The sequence below is a fragment of the Electrona antarctica genome (genome assembly GCF_951216825.1).
Source record: "Electrona antarctica genome assembly, chromosome: 3".
Taxonomy (NCBI): Eukaryota; Metazoa; Chordata; class Actinopteri; order Myctophiformes; family Myctophidae; genus Electrona; species Electrona antarctica.
The window spans coordinates 15,220,526-15,238,127 of record NC_136808.1 but is presented as its reverse complement, the minus strand read 5'-3'; the positions used below and the strand labels follow the sequence as shown (position 1 = coordinate 15,238,127).

Sequence of the window (17,602 nt, the reverse complement as noted above, 5' to 3'; positions counted from 1 at the left end):
ACATTCTTCTGTGCTACTGGGGGAAAAAAAAAAAAAACATGTTTCCCCCCCCCCCCCCCCCCCATAATTAAACCCTAGGCCTGGGAGACTTGCCCGTCTATGCCCAAAACAATAAACCAAAATTGCCAGTAATCTACAGAATATTCTCAAGACTGATAAGGCTAAATAACAGAAAATACAAAATAGTGAAATGGCATCTACACTCCGGCCCTTAATTGTGCATAATATATAAACACAATTACAAATATTTATAAAGAAGCCATGAAATAAAACATTAGTGTGTGGTATGTGTGATGCATTTAATCTTGAATGAATCTTCTGATGACACTGCTAGAGAAAGAATAGAGAAAGAAGAGTTAAGTCCTCAGTCTGTTGCCTCCAGTAACAGTTTGTCAACAGGCCTTTCCAGTTGGCTTGTCTTCGTCTGAAGGCGTGCAGTGCGCACTAGGCCTTTGGCATCTGGTTTTGCCTCCAAAATCCATGAGCCTCTGGGAGTAGTAGCATCTGCAACGAGGACAATGTCTCCAGGAGTGAGGGATCTTCTTTCCTTTAACCATTTTTGCATCAAAAGCCAGATATTCTGAGAACCACCGCTTCCAGAAGAGGTCAGCAATATACTGGGCTGTTTCCATCTCTTCCTGGTATACAGATCTCTGTCAAACAGTCCAGGGGGCAAAGCCGGCTTTCCTTTTAAGGATGTGGTTTGGTGTTAGAGCTTCCAGATCATTTGGCTCATCTGAAACTGTTGTGATGGGTCGACTGTTCAAGATTGCCTCTACCAGACGCAGAGGACAGTTTGCAGACCTGCATCATAAAGTGTCTGTTGCTGTAGAACATAATTCCAGGTCCATTGATCCACCTCTTGTTTGCCACGAAGTCAGTGGCCTTCAGCCCACGTGAAACATCATCGGCTGGATTATCCTTTGCCTCCACTGGTAGCCTCTCTTAAGACTGCTGGGCGACTGTGGCTCAGGAGGTAGAGCAGGTCGTCCAATGATCCATGGGTCGGCGGTTCGAATCCCGGCTCCTCCGAAGTGTCCTTGGGCAAGACACTGAACCCCAAATTGCTCCCGGTGTGCTGGTTGGTACCTTGCATGGCTTCCGCTGCAATCGGTGTATGAATGTGTGTGTGTGTGAATGGGTGAGAAGAGCCGCCTTTCCCAAAGTCACACCACAGAGTTGGATGAGCTCTGAACAGGTTGACGCACAAAACACAGAGCTGGGGGTCATGACAGGAGAAACTGGTTATTTTGCAGACCGTGGAACAGGAGAGACTGAAGGTGTCGGCATTGATGAACATGCGTCTGGACAAAGACCGGAGAGTAGACACACTCCAGCAAGCCAATTATTTGACCCGTTCGCTTTCAACTTTCAAGTCCAGCAGACGGACACATTGGCTCTGGAAATGAGGATCAGAGAGGTCGCTGCGGAGTTCGAGGAGCTCATGAATCAAAGGGAGAATGACTACAAGGAACGCTTGTAGCTGGAGCTCCAAATCGCTGAGGGCGGGGCAGAGAAGCAGCTGGAAATCTTTAAAACCACGTCCATGATACCAAGGAGGATGCGAATCTGGAGAATAGCCGCCTTTCCCAAAGTCACACCACAGAGTTGGATGAGCTCTGAACAGGTTGACACACAAAACACAGAGCTGGGGGTCATGACACAGGAGAAACTGGTTATTTTGAAAACCGTGGAACAGGAGAGACTGAAGGTGTCAGCGTTGATGAACATGTGTCTGGACAAAGATCCTCCGATCTTTGTCCAGACACATGTTCAAGTAGACACACTCCAGCAAGCCTTAAACGAGATTCACTCCATGCAACAGCAGTTGGTGGAGTTGAATAGCTGCCTGCACCTGACTGAGGCCGAGAGGGGAGCTGGACTGATCAGTGACAGAGGAGCAGAGGAGGAGGAGGAGGAGCAGCAAAGACCATGGACCAACAGGAGGAGAGAATAAAGCCCCCTTTGTGGCACAGAGCAGTTACGTGTAGATCCTTAACCATCTGTGTTGCCTCCTCCTCTGAAGGCATTGACTTAAGACAGCCATCGACATAAAAACTGTTTGACAGTATTGACTACTTCTGCAGAGAATAGAGCTTGATTGTCATCTGCAGTCCTCAGAGCATAATTTGCACAGCTTGGGGATGACACTGCTCCAAACAGATGTACCTTCATCCGATATTCCAACAGAGGGTGTGTGATGTCACCCTGAGGCCACCACAGAAAGCACAGAAAGTCAATGTCCTTTTTTGTGACTTGGACCCGGTGAAACATGGCCTGTATGTCAGCCATCACTGCAATGGGTTCCTGCCAAAATCTAATAAGGACTCCAATGAGAGAATTTGTGAGATCTGGACCTTGTAGAAGTTGGCAGTTGAGTGACGTCCCCTTGTATACAGCTCTGCAGTCAGTTGAGTGACGTCCCCTTGTATACAGCTCCACAGTCAGTTGAGTGACGTCCCCTTGTATACAGCTCTGCAGTCAGTTGAGTGACGTCCCCTTGTATACAGCTCCGCAGTCAGTTGAGTGACGTCCCCTTGTATACAGCTCCGCAGTCAGTTGAGTGACGTCCCCTTGTATACAGCTCTGCAGTCAGTTGAGTGACGTCCCCTTGTATACAGCTCCGCAGTCAGTTGAGTGACGTCCCCTTGTATAAGTTGTATACAGCGCCGCAGTCAAACACAACTTAGTTTTCCTTTCCCAGGGTGATAAACTCCATTGTCAAGTCCATTCCCTGTTCAACTCCAAAGGACTAGAGACAACTCAAGATTCCCAACTCATTCAACTTCTTATTTTCCAACTTTCTTAGTGTTTCATAGTGTTGATTGGTCGGTTCAATAATCATGTAGGTTGTAAACCTTTGAAGACAGAAAACAAAAAGGTTACAACAATGCCAAACAAAGTCAATATTTTAGACAAATTATTAAAGTCAATTTAAATGAAACACTTCAAATTAACAATTTAAACACTTTAAATGGAAAGTAACCATTTACGCACTTGGAATAAAGAAATAAGATAAATAGCTGATCCTTGAGCTACATTTTAGTAGTCTTTTAAATTCTTAAAGTAATGTAAATGATTTTAACAGTGTCTTATTCTTTTGTAATTTATACTTTAAACACAAATTAACTTCCAAACACTGTCGTGTGAACACAGAAGGGTGCCCAATTAACACACAATGAATGTGTTCTACAATGTGTTCCATAACCAACTTAAATGGTAGTCAAACCATGAACACATTAAAGCAGTATTGCAGCATTTCAAACATGCAAGAAAATAAACATTTCAACAGACCATTGGCATCTTTGTGCTGAACTCCTGAAAGAACTTGGTAGTGTCAGTAGTCTCTTCTCTCTGCCTCGGATTGTTTGAATGGCCTTTTGAAGTCTCCAGGTGCTCTTAATGAGCAGCGGCCATTTTGTGTTGCATTCTGGGAAGTGTAGTTTATTGAGATGCCAAGAAAAAGCTCCACTACTGAGTTTTGACTCAACATCCATGATGTGGAATATACCACACTTTTTAATTGATCCTCTGGCACAATCTCTGCATAGCCTTGATCAATTACATCACTCAGAAATTATGTGTAGGCTATTCATCATGAAATGTCTTACATTTTCAAAATGTTCTTTTCAGGTTCACAATACGCTGCTCTGCTATGCAACGGTTGTTGGTCATTATTCTTTTGACTTACCTTTCAAAAATGAAACCCCCATCTTGCCCATTTTTCAACACAGATGAGTTTGATTGATTGCTTTTTTTGATTGATTGAAATATTTATTAACAGTTTGCAGAATTACAGTACATTTCAAGCACAAACTCAATACAAGGACTGTTAACTGTGAGTGGACGACCCAATTAAGCATTACACTTGTTTACAAGAGGGTCCACCTTGTTCAATTCATCAAAACATTTAGAGACGTACAAATAGACACTTCTACGTATATAGTCAAAGAACAGAACAGGAATTCATCATAAGGGAGGTAAAAAGGGAAAAGAAACATATACAGTGAGGGGGAAAAGGGGTGGGCGGTGGGGGGGGGGACTCAGATTTTACGGGGGCCAGTTTCGAATTGCAGCCGTCCGTAGGTGCCCTTTGAGAGCGGTTTTGAAGGAGTCAAGGAATTCGCATGTCTTAATGACTGTTGGTAGGGCGTTCCACATTTTGGTGGCATAGGAGCGAAAAGAATTTAGTCCCTTGTTTGTGCCGAATCTGGGTTGTACATGGTTCGTTGCACTTCCTCTGGTGTTGTGGGTGTGGACTTCGTTAACATTAAGGAAGTATCTAGACAGTTATGCACCAGTTCACGAATTTAACATCCTCTCTTGACATTTCAGCTTGTTCTTCAAAGGTCTTCTCACTGAAGTCATGATTATACTGTTGAATGATCAATTCCTCTAGGTGTACAATAGTGATTCGATTTGTGGAAATGGTAGAGCAGCCTCTCTTGCTCATACTGTCATTCAAATTGCCACCTCGAAGTGGGCCATTCAGAACCCATCCTACTTTGGTCCACACTGCATAGGGACCATCTTCCTGGCTGTTAATGTCTTCCCATGGTTCTATGACTTTAGAAGAATTAGTCCCAATGAGTAGATCGATGTCAGAGTCAATTTGGTGTATTTTGATGCCACTCAAATATGGCCATTGATCAACATCCTCCTGTCTGGGAATGTTGCTCTCACTCACCGGCATGCTGCTGTGGGTGAAAACCTCAGGCAAATCAACACAATCATCATTGTCCAGTGCAGACACTTCCAAGCCATACACTGCATGTGTAGAAATAGTCTTTGACTGCCCCATAGTTTGCAGCATAATGCTGGTCCTTTGTTTTCTGACATTCAATCTTTGGGCAAGGCTCTCTTCCTGAGCTGCCAGGATCCAGGAAGGCATACAGTTGGAGGCCATCGATATTGTCCTTTTCTTTTTGCTGAGGTTTGCGTGATCTGCGCAAAAGGACAGTTAACCCATTTTGGGCGGGAACCCCTTTTGGTGTTTTAAACATCATGTTATAATTTAGCTATTGAAAAATAGCAGATCTACAAGCTCATAGCGCGCCACCGAGTGGCGCGCTACGAGCTTGTAGGTCTGCTATTTTTGAAAATCGTGAACATATTTATTTCAGAAAACTGGAGGATTTAGAAGGATTTTTTTAAATTTTGTGGTCAGGCCTAAATGGGTCAAATGATAAGGGACAATATCGGTGGCACCCAACTGTAGGTTTGTATGATTGTGTCACATTTTTTGGATTTTATCTGGACTGGCACAATTGAAAATTAAATCATCCTCACAACCAGCCCCAATATGACCACATAATGTCGGTGCAGTAGTTGCATCGCTAACTGCTGGTTCAGCCTCCTTAGATGGCTCAACTTGTTCAGGGAATTTTCTTTTGTCCTCTCCAATGTGGAGAATGTCTGGGTGTTGTTGGCTGCACACATTGCAAGTCAGTCTATTGCCACATTTGTTAATATGGCCCTCCTTTTTTAGGCAGCCGAAACATATCCCCTTCTCCTTAATGAAGTCGATTTATTCCTTGTGTAATTTTCCTTTGAACTGGTAGCAGTTTTCCTCCACAACAACATTAGTGGCAAAACTGCTTCCTTTGTTCAGACCCTGACTGGGGGGGCATGCACTATGATTGAGGAAGCGAGTGGGGGGGGTTCCATATATGCAGAAGTGATTTATTTTGTTCATTACCAAAGTGCTCTTTCAAAAGACTTTTTGCTCTTAGATATCCCTGTTGAGAAGGCTAGACAGCTATGCACCATCTCCTTTGGCTGACCCCTGGTGTATTGTTCAAGGAAGTGCAAGCAATCACCAAAATTGTTAGTTTTCATTTCAACCCCATTTTCAAAAGCTTGCATAAAGGCATAATATTGCAGAGGAATAGTTCTCACTGGAAGAGAAGATGAAAGGTTCTGTTGAACTAATAAAGATGTTATTTCATTCTGTTTTTGCATTATATTGAAAATATCATTTTGACTGTAGTCATACAGCACTGTGGCTTGAGAAACACAACCTGGCACTGGCTGTGCTGGTGTGGTAGAAACCCTGTGCAACATTTCAATGTCATTGGTTGGAATTGTTTCTTGAGCCTGGGAATAAACAGTTTGTGAATTTGTAATTTGCATGTTTGGTCTTTCTTTGGGCCGGACAACCTGTGGGAGAGCTACAGAGTCAGTTACAGTCATGGTATTATTCACCTTTGCAGGATTATAAACAGTTGCAATAGGATTGATCTTGAATTGTTTTGTGGTTTGAACATTCTTGTCAAAATAAGAGTGCATTCCATTGGATGCTCTTGAGCCACTCCTTGATGCATTGATTTTTGCATTAAATGCTGCCAACTCTGTATCGAGTGTTAATTGTTCCTTTTGTCTCCTCAAATTGTCATTTTTTTCTCCTCAGATCTTCCTCCTGTCTCCTTAAAATGTCCTCCTGTGGCTGCAGCTTTCTTTAAGGCAGCAGCACGCTCCAGAAGGGCTGCCTTTTCAGCTTGAGCTTTGATAAGTGAGATGATTGGGACATTGGAAACACTGTCATCTGATCCTATGTCATCATCAATTTCTGTCACATGACTAGCAGCAAGGGTTTGTGATGATTGACCAGCCTCAGGAAGCCACCTTTTCACATCTTCCATAAATTCACAGTACTTTCTCTTTTTTCGTTCAAAGCATTCTCTTTGCTCATTAACCTCCTCCTCAGTCAGAGGCAACCTCAAAAATGCATCATACTCATGGCTCATTTCACCAAAGCATGTTTTCAAAGTGTTCAGTTCAGATTGCATAAGCCCTCTGACTTTGTCAATGCACTGGCCAGTGTGTGTGCTTTTTGTCTTCAGTGTTTTGAGACAGTTTTCCTTATGCAAAGCCATGCCCTTTTCCGTTAACTTTGGGTTCCTTTTTTCCGGTAGTTGTGCACCATTGCTGCTCACAGACTTCGTGACATCGGACATATTGCAAATTCCCTTTTGCCACACAATAAAGTGCGGTGCAAACGTAAACTGGGGGAAGGAAGCGCAGCCGCGCTGTTGACAGTTCACAGTGTCCGGTACAAGTGCAAAAATAGCAAAGCAAATGCCCAAAATAAATAAAGGCAGTGCAAAACAGGCGTTTGTGTCACCAATAAAAGTCAGACAGTGACAAAACATCAATAATAAAACAATGGACGGTAGTGCATCAAATATGTCAGCAACGTGTCACCAATAAAAGGTAGCAGTGAGTGACACACGAAAATAAAATAACTCCAGTATTATTTGCTGTTTTCCTGTACAGCCTTTTCAGTGTTTTGTTACATATGAGCTCTTGATGAGGCTTTGTGCTGCGCTGCGCGTCCACTTATATTCGTTTGAGTTTGTCTCTTGTCTCTTGTCCAGGCTCCAATCCTCGATCCTCTTGTTCCAATCCAAATGGATCGGTTTTTACTTTTGTAATGGTGTTTGTCGGCTTTCAAATAAAACAATGAAACAAACCCATGATGCACCCAGTATATGGCTGTAGGATTACCCAGGCATGAAGAAGTGCAATGTCCACAAAGTTGCATTCGTTTTGCTTTGCTTTTGACATTCTTCTGTGCTACTGGTAAAACCGGTGTCTCCACGTAGGTGCATGATTTCCCCCCCACACCTGTCCATAATTAAACCCTAGGACTGGGAGGCGTGCCCGTCTATGCCCAAAACAATAAACCAATTAGCCAATAATCTACAGAATATTCTCAAGACTGAAAGGCTAAATAATAACAGAAATAATAATCAGAAAATACAAAACACAGTGAAATGGCTTCTACATCTACTATTAAATGAACAAAACTCTCTCAGTCCGTCCTCATCCATGCCAATCAATCTCAAATTGATGGGCACTGATGCCCATTGACATACTATTACTGTAGTGTAGTGTAGTGTATGCAGGGGGTAAGGAGGCCGATTCTTAACCTTTCCCACATTTAAGCTCTTTATTAGCATTTCCGCCACAGCCTACTATGGGATCTGTAATTGTGGTTGTGGAGTCCGCAGGCTATGGTTTCTGTAGTCGTGGTCACAGTGTGAGATTTATAGATTTTGGGGCCTAAATAATATATTAGAAGCTTTTTATCAAGAATTGATCAATGTCACCACGGTCCAGATACTGTAAAGTGTACACTGTACAAAAAACTAAAGGGGGTGCTCTAGCACCCCCTAGTGTCTATCTGTGCACGCCACTGGTAACATCATATACTCAATTCTGTGAGAGTATGCTAATTCCAACAAAGTATTTCCCAAACAACAAGCCGTGGTTCACATCTGAACTGAAGAAGGCAGTGGAGGCTAAGAACGGAGCCTTTGCTGCTGGGAACAGAGTCAAGGGGAGAGCAGCACAAGCAGCAATAAAAAAGGAGGTGGCCCAGGCAAAAAAGCGCCATAACCATAAGGAACCATGTTCCACACTGGCAACCTGAGGCAGGCCTGGCAAGGACTTAATGTCCTCACAGGGAAAGCCCCAGCTAAGACCACTACGGAAAGGAGGGAAGGAGAGGAGGCAGCATTTGTCGCCGACCTGAACTGACTACTGTCGGTTTGACACACACGACTTCAGCGCAACATCAGAGAGATTGACGAGGGCCAAAGTCAGCCAGTCGCCATCACAGAGCAGGTGAGGAAGGTCCTGAGGAGTATACTATTAATCCATCCAAGTCCCCAGGGCCTGACCTCATTAAAGGGAGGGTGGTGAAGGAATGTATGGAGGAGCTGTCTAGTGTTCTCTGTCAACTATTTAACCGCTCTCTCCAGGAGAACACCATCCCCACACTATGGAAACGTTCAGAAATAAGACCCAGTGGAGGGTGCAGTCATAACTGTATTAAACACCGGCACCTACAGTCAATTGGAGACAGCACAGGCATACGCCAGGATCCTGTTTGTGGACTTTTCCTCTGCTTTCAACTGTATGCAGCCCCACATCCTCTGCACTAAGCTGAATGATCTCCAGGTGGATCTCCACATGATCCTCTGGATAATGGACTTCCTCCTCAAAAGGGAGCAGTGTGTTAAGGTCAACACCTCCTCCTCTTTGGTTTTGACTACCCAGGGGACAGTGATTTCCCCAGTCCTGTTCTCACTCTATACCAATAACCTGAGGGTCTCAGACAGTGCGAGCATGGCAGTGAAGTTTGCAGACGATACTGTTCTGGTCGACACCTTAAACAGCCCTGCTCACTTTGAGGAGGAAGCTAAGAAGCTCCACCAGTGGTGTGAGGAGCACTACCTTCAGCTGAATGTGAAGAAGACCAAGGAGCTCCTCATAAGCCCTCGGAGGAGAGATGACCTCAACCCTATTCCGCAGCTGACACTGGGTGGGGACTCGGGAGGTGGTGGAGAGGGTCGGCAGCTACAAATATCTTGGGACCACTATTGACAGTGGGTTGACCTTTAATGACAACACACAGGCCATCTTCGCAAAGTGCCAGCAGTGGACCTACCTCCTACGGAGGCTGAGATATATGGATGTTGCCCCCCCCCCCCCCCCCCCCCCCCCCCATCCTTCGCAGCTTTTACATCTGCCGTATAGAGAGCCTCCTTACCTTTTCTTTCCTGGCTTGGTACGGAGGGCTCTCAGAGTCCAACAAGGCTAAGCTGTGGACGGTAACCCACGTGGGGTCTAAACTCTGTGGGATGCAGTGCTCTGCCCTTCAGCATCTCTACGACCAGAGGACAGTGAAGAAAGCAGGAAAGATCGCGAGAGACCCAACTCATAACCAATTTCCCCTTGTGGATAATAAAGACATCTAATCTAAATGGCTATAGCCGGTCCATAAGCTCAGCCATACAGTATGTTTGCGACTGTGTTGTGATTTCACCTGCTCCAATCACCCGGTCAATGCTTATGCGTGAGGGGTCAATTTCCCTCGTGAACTCCTGGATAGCTTGACAGGGGTCTTCGTAAGTGTCTGGATCCACATAGGTCTTTATCCCTGAGAATGGAACTGAAAAAACAAAAACAAAACAATAATGGTATATAGCTATAGGCCTATATCGGTTTAAAGGAATACAATTGAACTCAATACCAGTTAACATTAAACATTAAAATTATAACACTGACTTAAAACCACATAATAATGCACTCACCAACAATTACTTTTATCATGACAGCTTGCATCTAGTTTTACTTTTTGTTTTTTTAATATTGGTGGAAGTGTTATATTGTATTGTTCTTATTGTCATACCGGTATTGTATTTTGTAGGTATGGCCCCTGCCCATGAACCACAGACAAAATAGAAAATGCATACATACACCCAATTGGTGTCCTTAAGATTCAGCCTGGCTAAATGATTACCCAGACAATTCATTTATAATTACAATTTAGGCTTATCCAGAGCGACTTATAATTAGCCTGGCTAATAATTCATATCACACTGTCGTGTGGCAAGTTTTTTTTGCCAACGGCAGATTCGCCTCTGGCTTATTAGCCAGGCTAACTTATAATAAGCAAGGTAATCACATACTGTGCAAAGAATGCACAGACAGTGTTAAAATAACATGCTAACTAAATTATACTCTTAACATTGAAGTCAAGACAAACAAAGTAACAGTAACAATTCTGAAATACTTCAGTACCTACAGGCCCATTTTACTGTATATTCAGAAATAAAGAAACTAAATGCTTTACCGTGTCCACGCTGGAAGCGTGCCCTCCTCTTCTCATCCGACTTCATCTGGGCTTTGATGTACCGTTGACACCTGAGACATGAGGCCAAGAACAAAATGTCACTTCTGTAATGGCATCCTGTCAGTGCCCTCTCATCACTGCCAGGGCGATCCCAAAATTAGTTTACATTGTTTTCTCACTCAACAGTAATATAAACAAACCAACATACAGTGTATCTGCAGGGTATCTGCACATTTCTACAGTGATCTGCATACAGGGTATCTGCACATTTCTAAAGTTACAATTTAATTACATTTTAGACATTTTTAATACCAAATTGGCCAAAATATTACATAACAAATAGGCAAACATTGTGGAAAATAGCCGATCTACAAAGCTTATAACGGCACGTTGTGTGCTTGTAGATCTGCTATTTTCACAATATTTATCTGGGGAACCGAGTAATGCCTACGATTGCAAGTACTTGTCAGGGTGGGGGCCCCCAGTCCAACTATTATTATTTTGGCAGGAACCCCAGTTCAAATATATATATATTTGGGGGGTCATGGCCTAAAATGCCGGTACTATCATCCTGAAGTATCCTTATTATCACCCTAATGAGTTGTTCCTGTGCTAAGGAACACAGGATAGCATTTTCACACTCTCAATAAATGGTGAAATATGTCTCAAAATCACACCTCTAGCACATAAATGAATGCAAACAAAGCTGAATCTGCCAATGTATTATACATATCCAGGGTTGTATGGTACCAAAGTTCGACATCTCAAAAATTGTGTGTGTGTGTGTGTGTGTGTGTGTGTGTGTGTGTGTGTGTGTGTGTGTGTGTGTGTGTGTGTGTGTGTGTGTGTGTGTGTGTGTGTGTGTGTGTGTGTGTGTGTGTGTGTGTGTGTGTGTGTGTGTGTGTGACTGTACCGTCCAGTGATGAGCAGGAAGAGGGTTAGGATGATCAACAGGGAGAAACCTCCAACAGATGCCGTTACGACCACCAGAACATGCCCCTGATCAGAAGCTATCTCAGAATCTGAACAAAGACAAGAAAAAACACTTAACCCACCACAGTAATACGTACCGCTAAAATAAATTAGCCTCATTTTTCCATTTTCTGCTTATGCCTTGCATATTTGTCTGTAAAATGCAAATAAATGCACTGATGCACTAAATTACGTCAGGATCATGGAATCATCTTTATTGTCACATCACAGATTTGCAGGCCAATCACGAAGTTGCAGGCCAATCACGAAGTTATCGTGATTGGCCCTAAGCCCCTAAGAGACAAACTAGCCGACGAGAACTTTTCCCTAGATGGCATCACCTTGGCCTCCAAGGCCACTGTAAAGAATCTGGGAGTTACCTTTGATCAAGATATGTCCTTCAAATCTCACATCAAATAAATATCAAAGACTGCCTTTTTTCACCTGCGTAATATTGCAAAGGTTAGGCACATCCTGTCCAAAAATGATGCAGAAAAACTTGTCCACGCATTTGTTACCTCAAGGCTGGACTACTGCAACTCGCTATTATCAGGCTGCCCAAGTAAGTCTCTGAAAAGCCTACAGCTAGTTCAAAATGCTGCGGCGCGTGGGCTGACAGGTACCAGAAGAAGAGACCATACCACTCCTTCACTGGCCTCTCTACACTGGCTCCCGGTTAAATACAGAATAGAGTTCAAAATTCTTCTCCTCACCTACAAAGCTCTCAATGGTCAGGCACCACAATATCTCAAAGAACTCATCAGTATCTAGAACATACTGTATACACATAGCATCAATGGCATCATGTACTAGTGGTCAGTAGCAGTGATAATTTTGACAGCTAATTTTGATTTAGTTTAATTCATATAGTTTTTTGAATAAAATTCAATTTAGTTTGAGTCATATTTTCTAGTCATCTGCAATGTTTTAGTTTCGGCCTTTTAGTTGAATAGATATGATACTTTAATATATTTTAGTCAACTAAATCTACAGTTGTTTTAGTCGACCCAAATTTATGTTGTCAGGCCTTGATGGCGTCACAATGCCCGATGACTTTGATCAGTGGAACACATGGACAAAAACTAAGGTCATTTTCTCTACGATTTTAGTTAGTTTTAGTCCATTTTGTAAACAGTTTCAGTTTCAGTTACGGTAGTTTTTTCTTTTTTGTAAAGCGTCTTTTTTATTTCCATTTCAGTTGCCTTTTTCTTTATTTTTTTGTAATTTTTTGTCAATTAATAAATGAATTTGCTTTAGTTAACTATAATAACCCTGACCCACGTACCCCATGACATACCGTCATCTCCAGTGGCAAACTCAAACTTTGGGCTGTATGCGCTGTAGCCTGCAGCAGTGCGAGCACGCACATGGGCCACATACAGAGTGGAAGGCCTGAGTCCTGTCACCACCACGCTGGGCATTGTGGTCCGCATGGATGAATAGCTCAGTCGCTCTTGTTCCTGGCAAGGTATAGAAACAAGGTCATAGTCACTAAACAGTAGGTTTTACAAAAGCAAACTGCAGAATATAATACACCGGGACAATCAAAAATACATGTATACTTGATATTTGCATTATTCAATGATTTGCCTGAACAAATCACATCATATCCAAACCACTGAAGCAAATGGAAAGGCAGGACTTGTTTGGCGAACTCATAGGAGCTGAGATAAGAATGAATTATTAAAAGCCAGGCTTTTCTGAAGAGAATTACATAACATAACCACTGATTATTTGCTTGTATATTAACAATGTATTCTGACATTATGTCAGTGTGAGCAGTCCTAGGTTTTAGTTGTTCTTATGGTGTGTCAGTCATGAAGGACTGGATAGAACAACTATCCATACATGTATTTTTCACCAACATTGTCCTCAAACAGAGTTACAAACCCCAATTACTGAATTTATAGTGATTCACTACCTTCTCATAGTATTTAATCTCATACTCCACAATGTCTGAGTGCAGCTGTTCCACATCAGTCCAAGAGAGGGCAATGCTGTTGTAAGAGACCCAGTCCTTTCGCACTACACCCACCAGCGAAGGACCTGAAAGTCCAAAAATAAAACAAAAAAAGAAGGTATTTAATACATTCAGTAATTTGATTTGTGCAGGATAGTAAGAAACATGAGTATGAACAAACATGAGGGTAGGTACCCTCACAAAGAAAATCCTGGTCTCTAAACTGCCTCCCCCTGGCCAGCTGGGGCGCCTGATGGAGGGGGGAAGGAACTGGTTGGAATAACGTGTTCCTTCTACACGCTACGTCCAACCAGGGAAACTCCCCCCTGTCAGGTGTAAAGGAGCAACCTGGACACTCATGCATGAAGGAAGCATGAGTTCAAGTCCGTTGCTCTCCCCAGGTTGGCGGAGGGTGTGTAGAGCCCAGGATCACATTAGATAATTGACACAGGGGTGAAAAATGGGTTACACAATCGTGGGATAAAAATTAAAAAACAAAACAAAAAAAACATGAGTATGTGCAGTAGAGTTATAGTTCCCATCAACTGGAATGTTTAGGGTCAGAGACTTTGAATGCCAATTAGTTGGGTAATATCTGATACTTCCGTGACCGCGGAGAGAAAAGGTCAGTTTCTCAGTGGATTTATCATCTATGAAGGTTAAAAAACAAATTTAGCTCCCCCCCATGCCCCTCACAAAAATGCAGGCAAAAATCCGTGAGAACCCCAAATCAATATGGCCACCATTAACAACCTATATAAGGCAAAATGTTTTACTGTATATTTCATTATGCTTTAAGTAGCATGTGACGTGTCAAACTAGGAGGTTTTCATGATTCTGAATCCATTCCAAGCATTAGTTTTGCACGAAAAACACTCCTTGGGCTAAAAACGGCCATAGCCGTCATCACAAATGTGATGAGGTCATCACAAATATGATGAGGTCATCACAAATATGATGAGGTCATCACATTTAGGCTATGGCCAAATTTAGCCAAAGGAGTGTTATTCGTGCAAAACTAATGCTTGGAATGGATGCAGAATCATCAAAACCCCCTAGTTTTACATGTCACAAGCATAATGAAATTTAGAAATGTTTGCCTTACATAGATTGTTGGCTCTCAAGAAGCATTTTTGCGAGGGGCTTGGGGGGGGGGGGGGTCAATTTGTTTTTTAACCTTCATAGATGATATATCCATTGAGAAACGGACCTTTGCTCTTTGCGGTCACAGAAGTATCAGATATTACCCAACTAAATAGATCCATACTGCTGGAATAACGACCACAAAAGCACCAAAGAATTATTTTGTGCAAGAGTTGAGATACCAAACTAAATAAATAAACTTAAAGATTCATTAATTGTCTTTATTTTCTCAATGAGTAAAAGCCAATAAAAAGTGCATCCTAATCCTTACAATGCCCAACGTCCCAGAATGATCTGACCAAGGCACCACAGAGCCTGAGGATACGAGTGACAGTCATTATAGTTCTATCCACTGAAGTGAACTCAAGCTTGATACAATGCATAATACACTGATAATGCATTGGGCCTCATGCGCCAATAAGTTCCTAACTTTTCCTCTTACATTTCTTCCTAAGTGAATTCCTAAGAGAAGTCCAGTCAGATTCATGAAACGTTCTTAAGTAGGCAGAATTGTTCGTAAGCATGTTCTTATGATGATGAATCCAAATCCTCGTAACTTGAAGGGGTGTGCCAGTTCATTCAAATGATCATAGGTAGACGCCCCACATATCCTAATTAACATCCTAATTACCACAGGGAACCGCCCCACCAATCCCATATAAGGCATTGGGAATTCACTTTCCTACCTGTGTTCACCCAGGTGGGTGTGGTTTTGCATGACTCCATGGCCTTGCCTGCAGTCACACCTGTGTGTGATTGCAGCACACAGAAATCACAGGACCTCACACATAGAAATAAAGTTGAGTGAAGTCAAGAATACCTAAACTAAAGTCTAAATATGGTGGAACACCAGACTCCAATAATACTGTGGAGGTACTGAAGTGAACAGAAAATGTAAATATTTCAATATTTCAATATTTTCAATAATCATGAATGTATTTCATTATTTATCTCACAATAGTCAACTTGGGGGGGATGATGGTGGGTGCATGGGGTGGGGGTTATGTGGTGGGTATGGTGCGTTGGGTTGGGTTGTGAACTCTAAACCAGTGGTTCTCAAACATTTTCATGTCAAGGACCCCCAAATTGACATGCATTCTGCAGACCCCCATATGAAAATATTTTCTGCTAGGGAAATGTTTTGAAGATTTATCAAAATGTTTCGAAAATAGCCGATCTACAAGCTCAAAATGGGCAGTAATGGGACGCGTTTGTGAGCTTGTAGATTGGCTATTTTCAAAGTATAAAATGGGATTAAAGTGGTAAATGTTCCATATTTTGCTGTGGACTGCCTGGAACTCCCTCAGGGACCCCTTGAGGTCCTCAGACCAAACTTTGAGCATCATGCAGATGGCGCTGTTTTTCCTTTATGTTTTCAGATTGCACTTAAGAACGAAAAGGGCACCCTAAGAGTGCTCCACAGTGTGCGTAGATTCTGTTCTTACCTACGAACAAATCACAGCTAAGAAAAGATTGAGGGATCCCAAAACCTTCTTAAAAACTTCCTAAGTGGGTCTAAGAACAAATTTCCTCTTAAGAACTTCTTAAGAACGGTTGGCGCATGAGGCCCAATTGACTTCAGACTTCAGAGGAATGGCATTAAACAGAAAAACAAAAACAAAAGCTATACCTTTGACTTGTTTTTTTCTGTAAAGTCACTTGCAAATAAATTATTGGTAGTTGCTGGTTGATGTTTTTTTGGGCTTGATTCTAAAGTGTACAGTAGTTGCTTATTTGGGCTTGCGTCCACATTTCTTCACATCAAGGAACCCCAGATTAATATGTAATTGTCCACGGGACATCCATCTGAACATATTTTGTGTCTTTTTTATTAAAATGTTTAAAAGAATATTCAATTATTATTCTCAATGTGTTAAATAACAGATGTACAACCTCACAATGTGTCGCTGTGAGCTTGTAGATCAGCTATTTTCATTTGTGGTTGTTTTCATAGACCTGGTCACTTGTTTCTCTTGCAAAACTGGCAACACAGCAAGAGAAAGAGGAACTTATGCACACACAAACGCAGACTTATGGGCCATATGAAAAAGGTGAATAACTTTAGAACAGATAAATAGATCATATTATTATAGCAACTCACCATATAAGCCAATGCCATTTCCGCCTAACTAGGTTTTTAGTCTGATTAGTATTTTCTGCAATTTTGCAATTTCTTCAAAACAAACACAGCTATGCTGGTGACAATATTTTGCTCAAATTTGCCTCATCCAGGTCTAACCAAACTATTGGGTGAGAAGACTTTAGGTCCCAGCAGTTATTAGGAGAGCTAGACAGGTTGGAATCAAACCAAAGTAGATGGCTATCAGTCTGCACACAAAATTACTCTTAACTGTTCTCTCTGTTGGGACAGGTGAAGATTCAAGATTGTATTGTACCGGTATTACATTTCATATTTCAATATTCAAGTACACATGAGTAAAATTATTTGGTTACGATTTCTCAACACTGTGGCAACAATAACAAAATAGACAGAAAGACAGAATAATTAGAGAATACCAAGAAGTACTATTTATTAGTTATAATAATATTTTATCATATATTAATATGTATATGCAGATGTATGTGTTAGGGCTGGGAAGCAAGAACGTTTTTTCAATTTAAAACAGATTTTGGTATACGAGTGAATTCATGAGTGAGTTTTATATATGTAAATTTCCCATCATCCACTGGGCCAAACAAAGTGGTCTGATCGGCCTTTTCTCCCATTGCGTGCATTGGGGTTTGTCTGGTCTGTTGGTTGGTGCATGATTGGTACGCCTGAAACTCGTCCAGTGGTGCAAAAACTATAAAAATGTGTGTTTTTTTTAAAAATTGCTTTATATTTGGCAATTAATTAATCGTAATGAATCAGTTAAAGTACCACC

At 42.0% G+C, this 17,602-nt stretch overlaps 1 protein-coding gene across 1 annotated transcript in view; it reads right to left on the bottom strand.

Annotated features, from left to right (window-relative positions):
• epha6 (eph receptor A6) overlaps positions 1-17,602 on the bottom strand; it is a gene marked incomplete at its 5' end in the record, with an annotated part of 76,887 nt that overhangs the window by 7,619 nt on the left and 51,666 nt on the right. Inside the window, 5 exons of the mRNA XM_079497258.1 lie at positions 9,833-9,958; positions 10,643-10,713; positions 11,556-11,664; positions 12,912-13,074; positions 13,536-13,660. Of these exons, the coding sequence (XP_079353384.1) occupies positions 9,833-9,958; positions 10,643-10,713; positions 11,556-11,664; positions 12,912-13,074; positions 13,536-13,660 (594 nt within the window). The remainder of the gene's footprint in view (positions 1-9,832; positions 9,959-10,642; positions 10,714-11,555; positions 11,665-12,911; positions 13,075-13,535; positions 13,661-17,602) is intronic.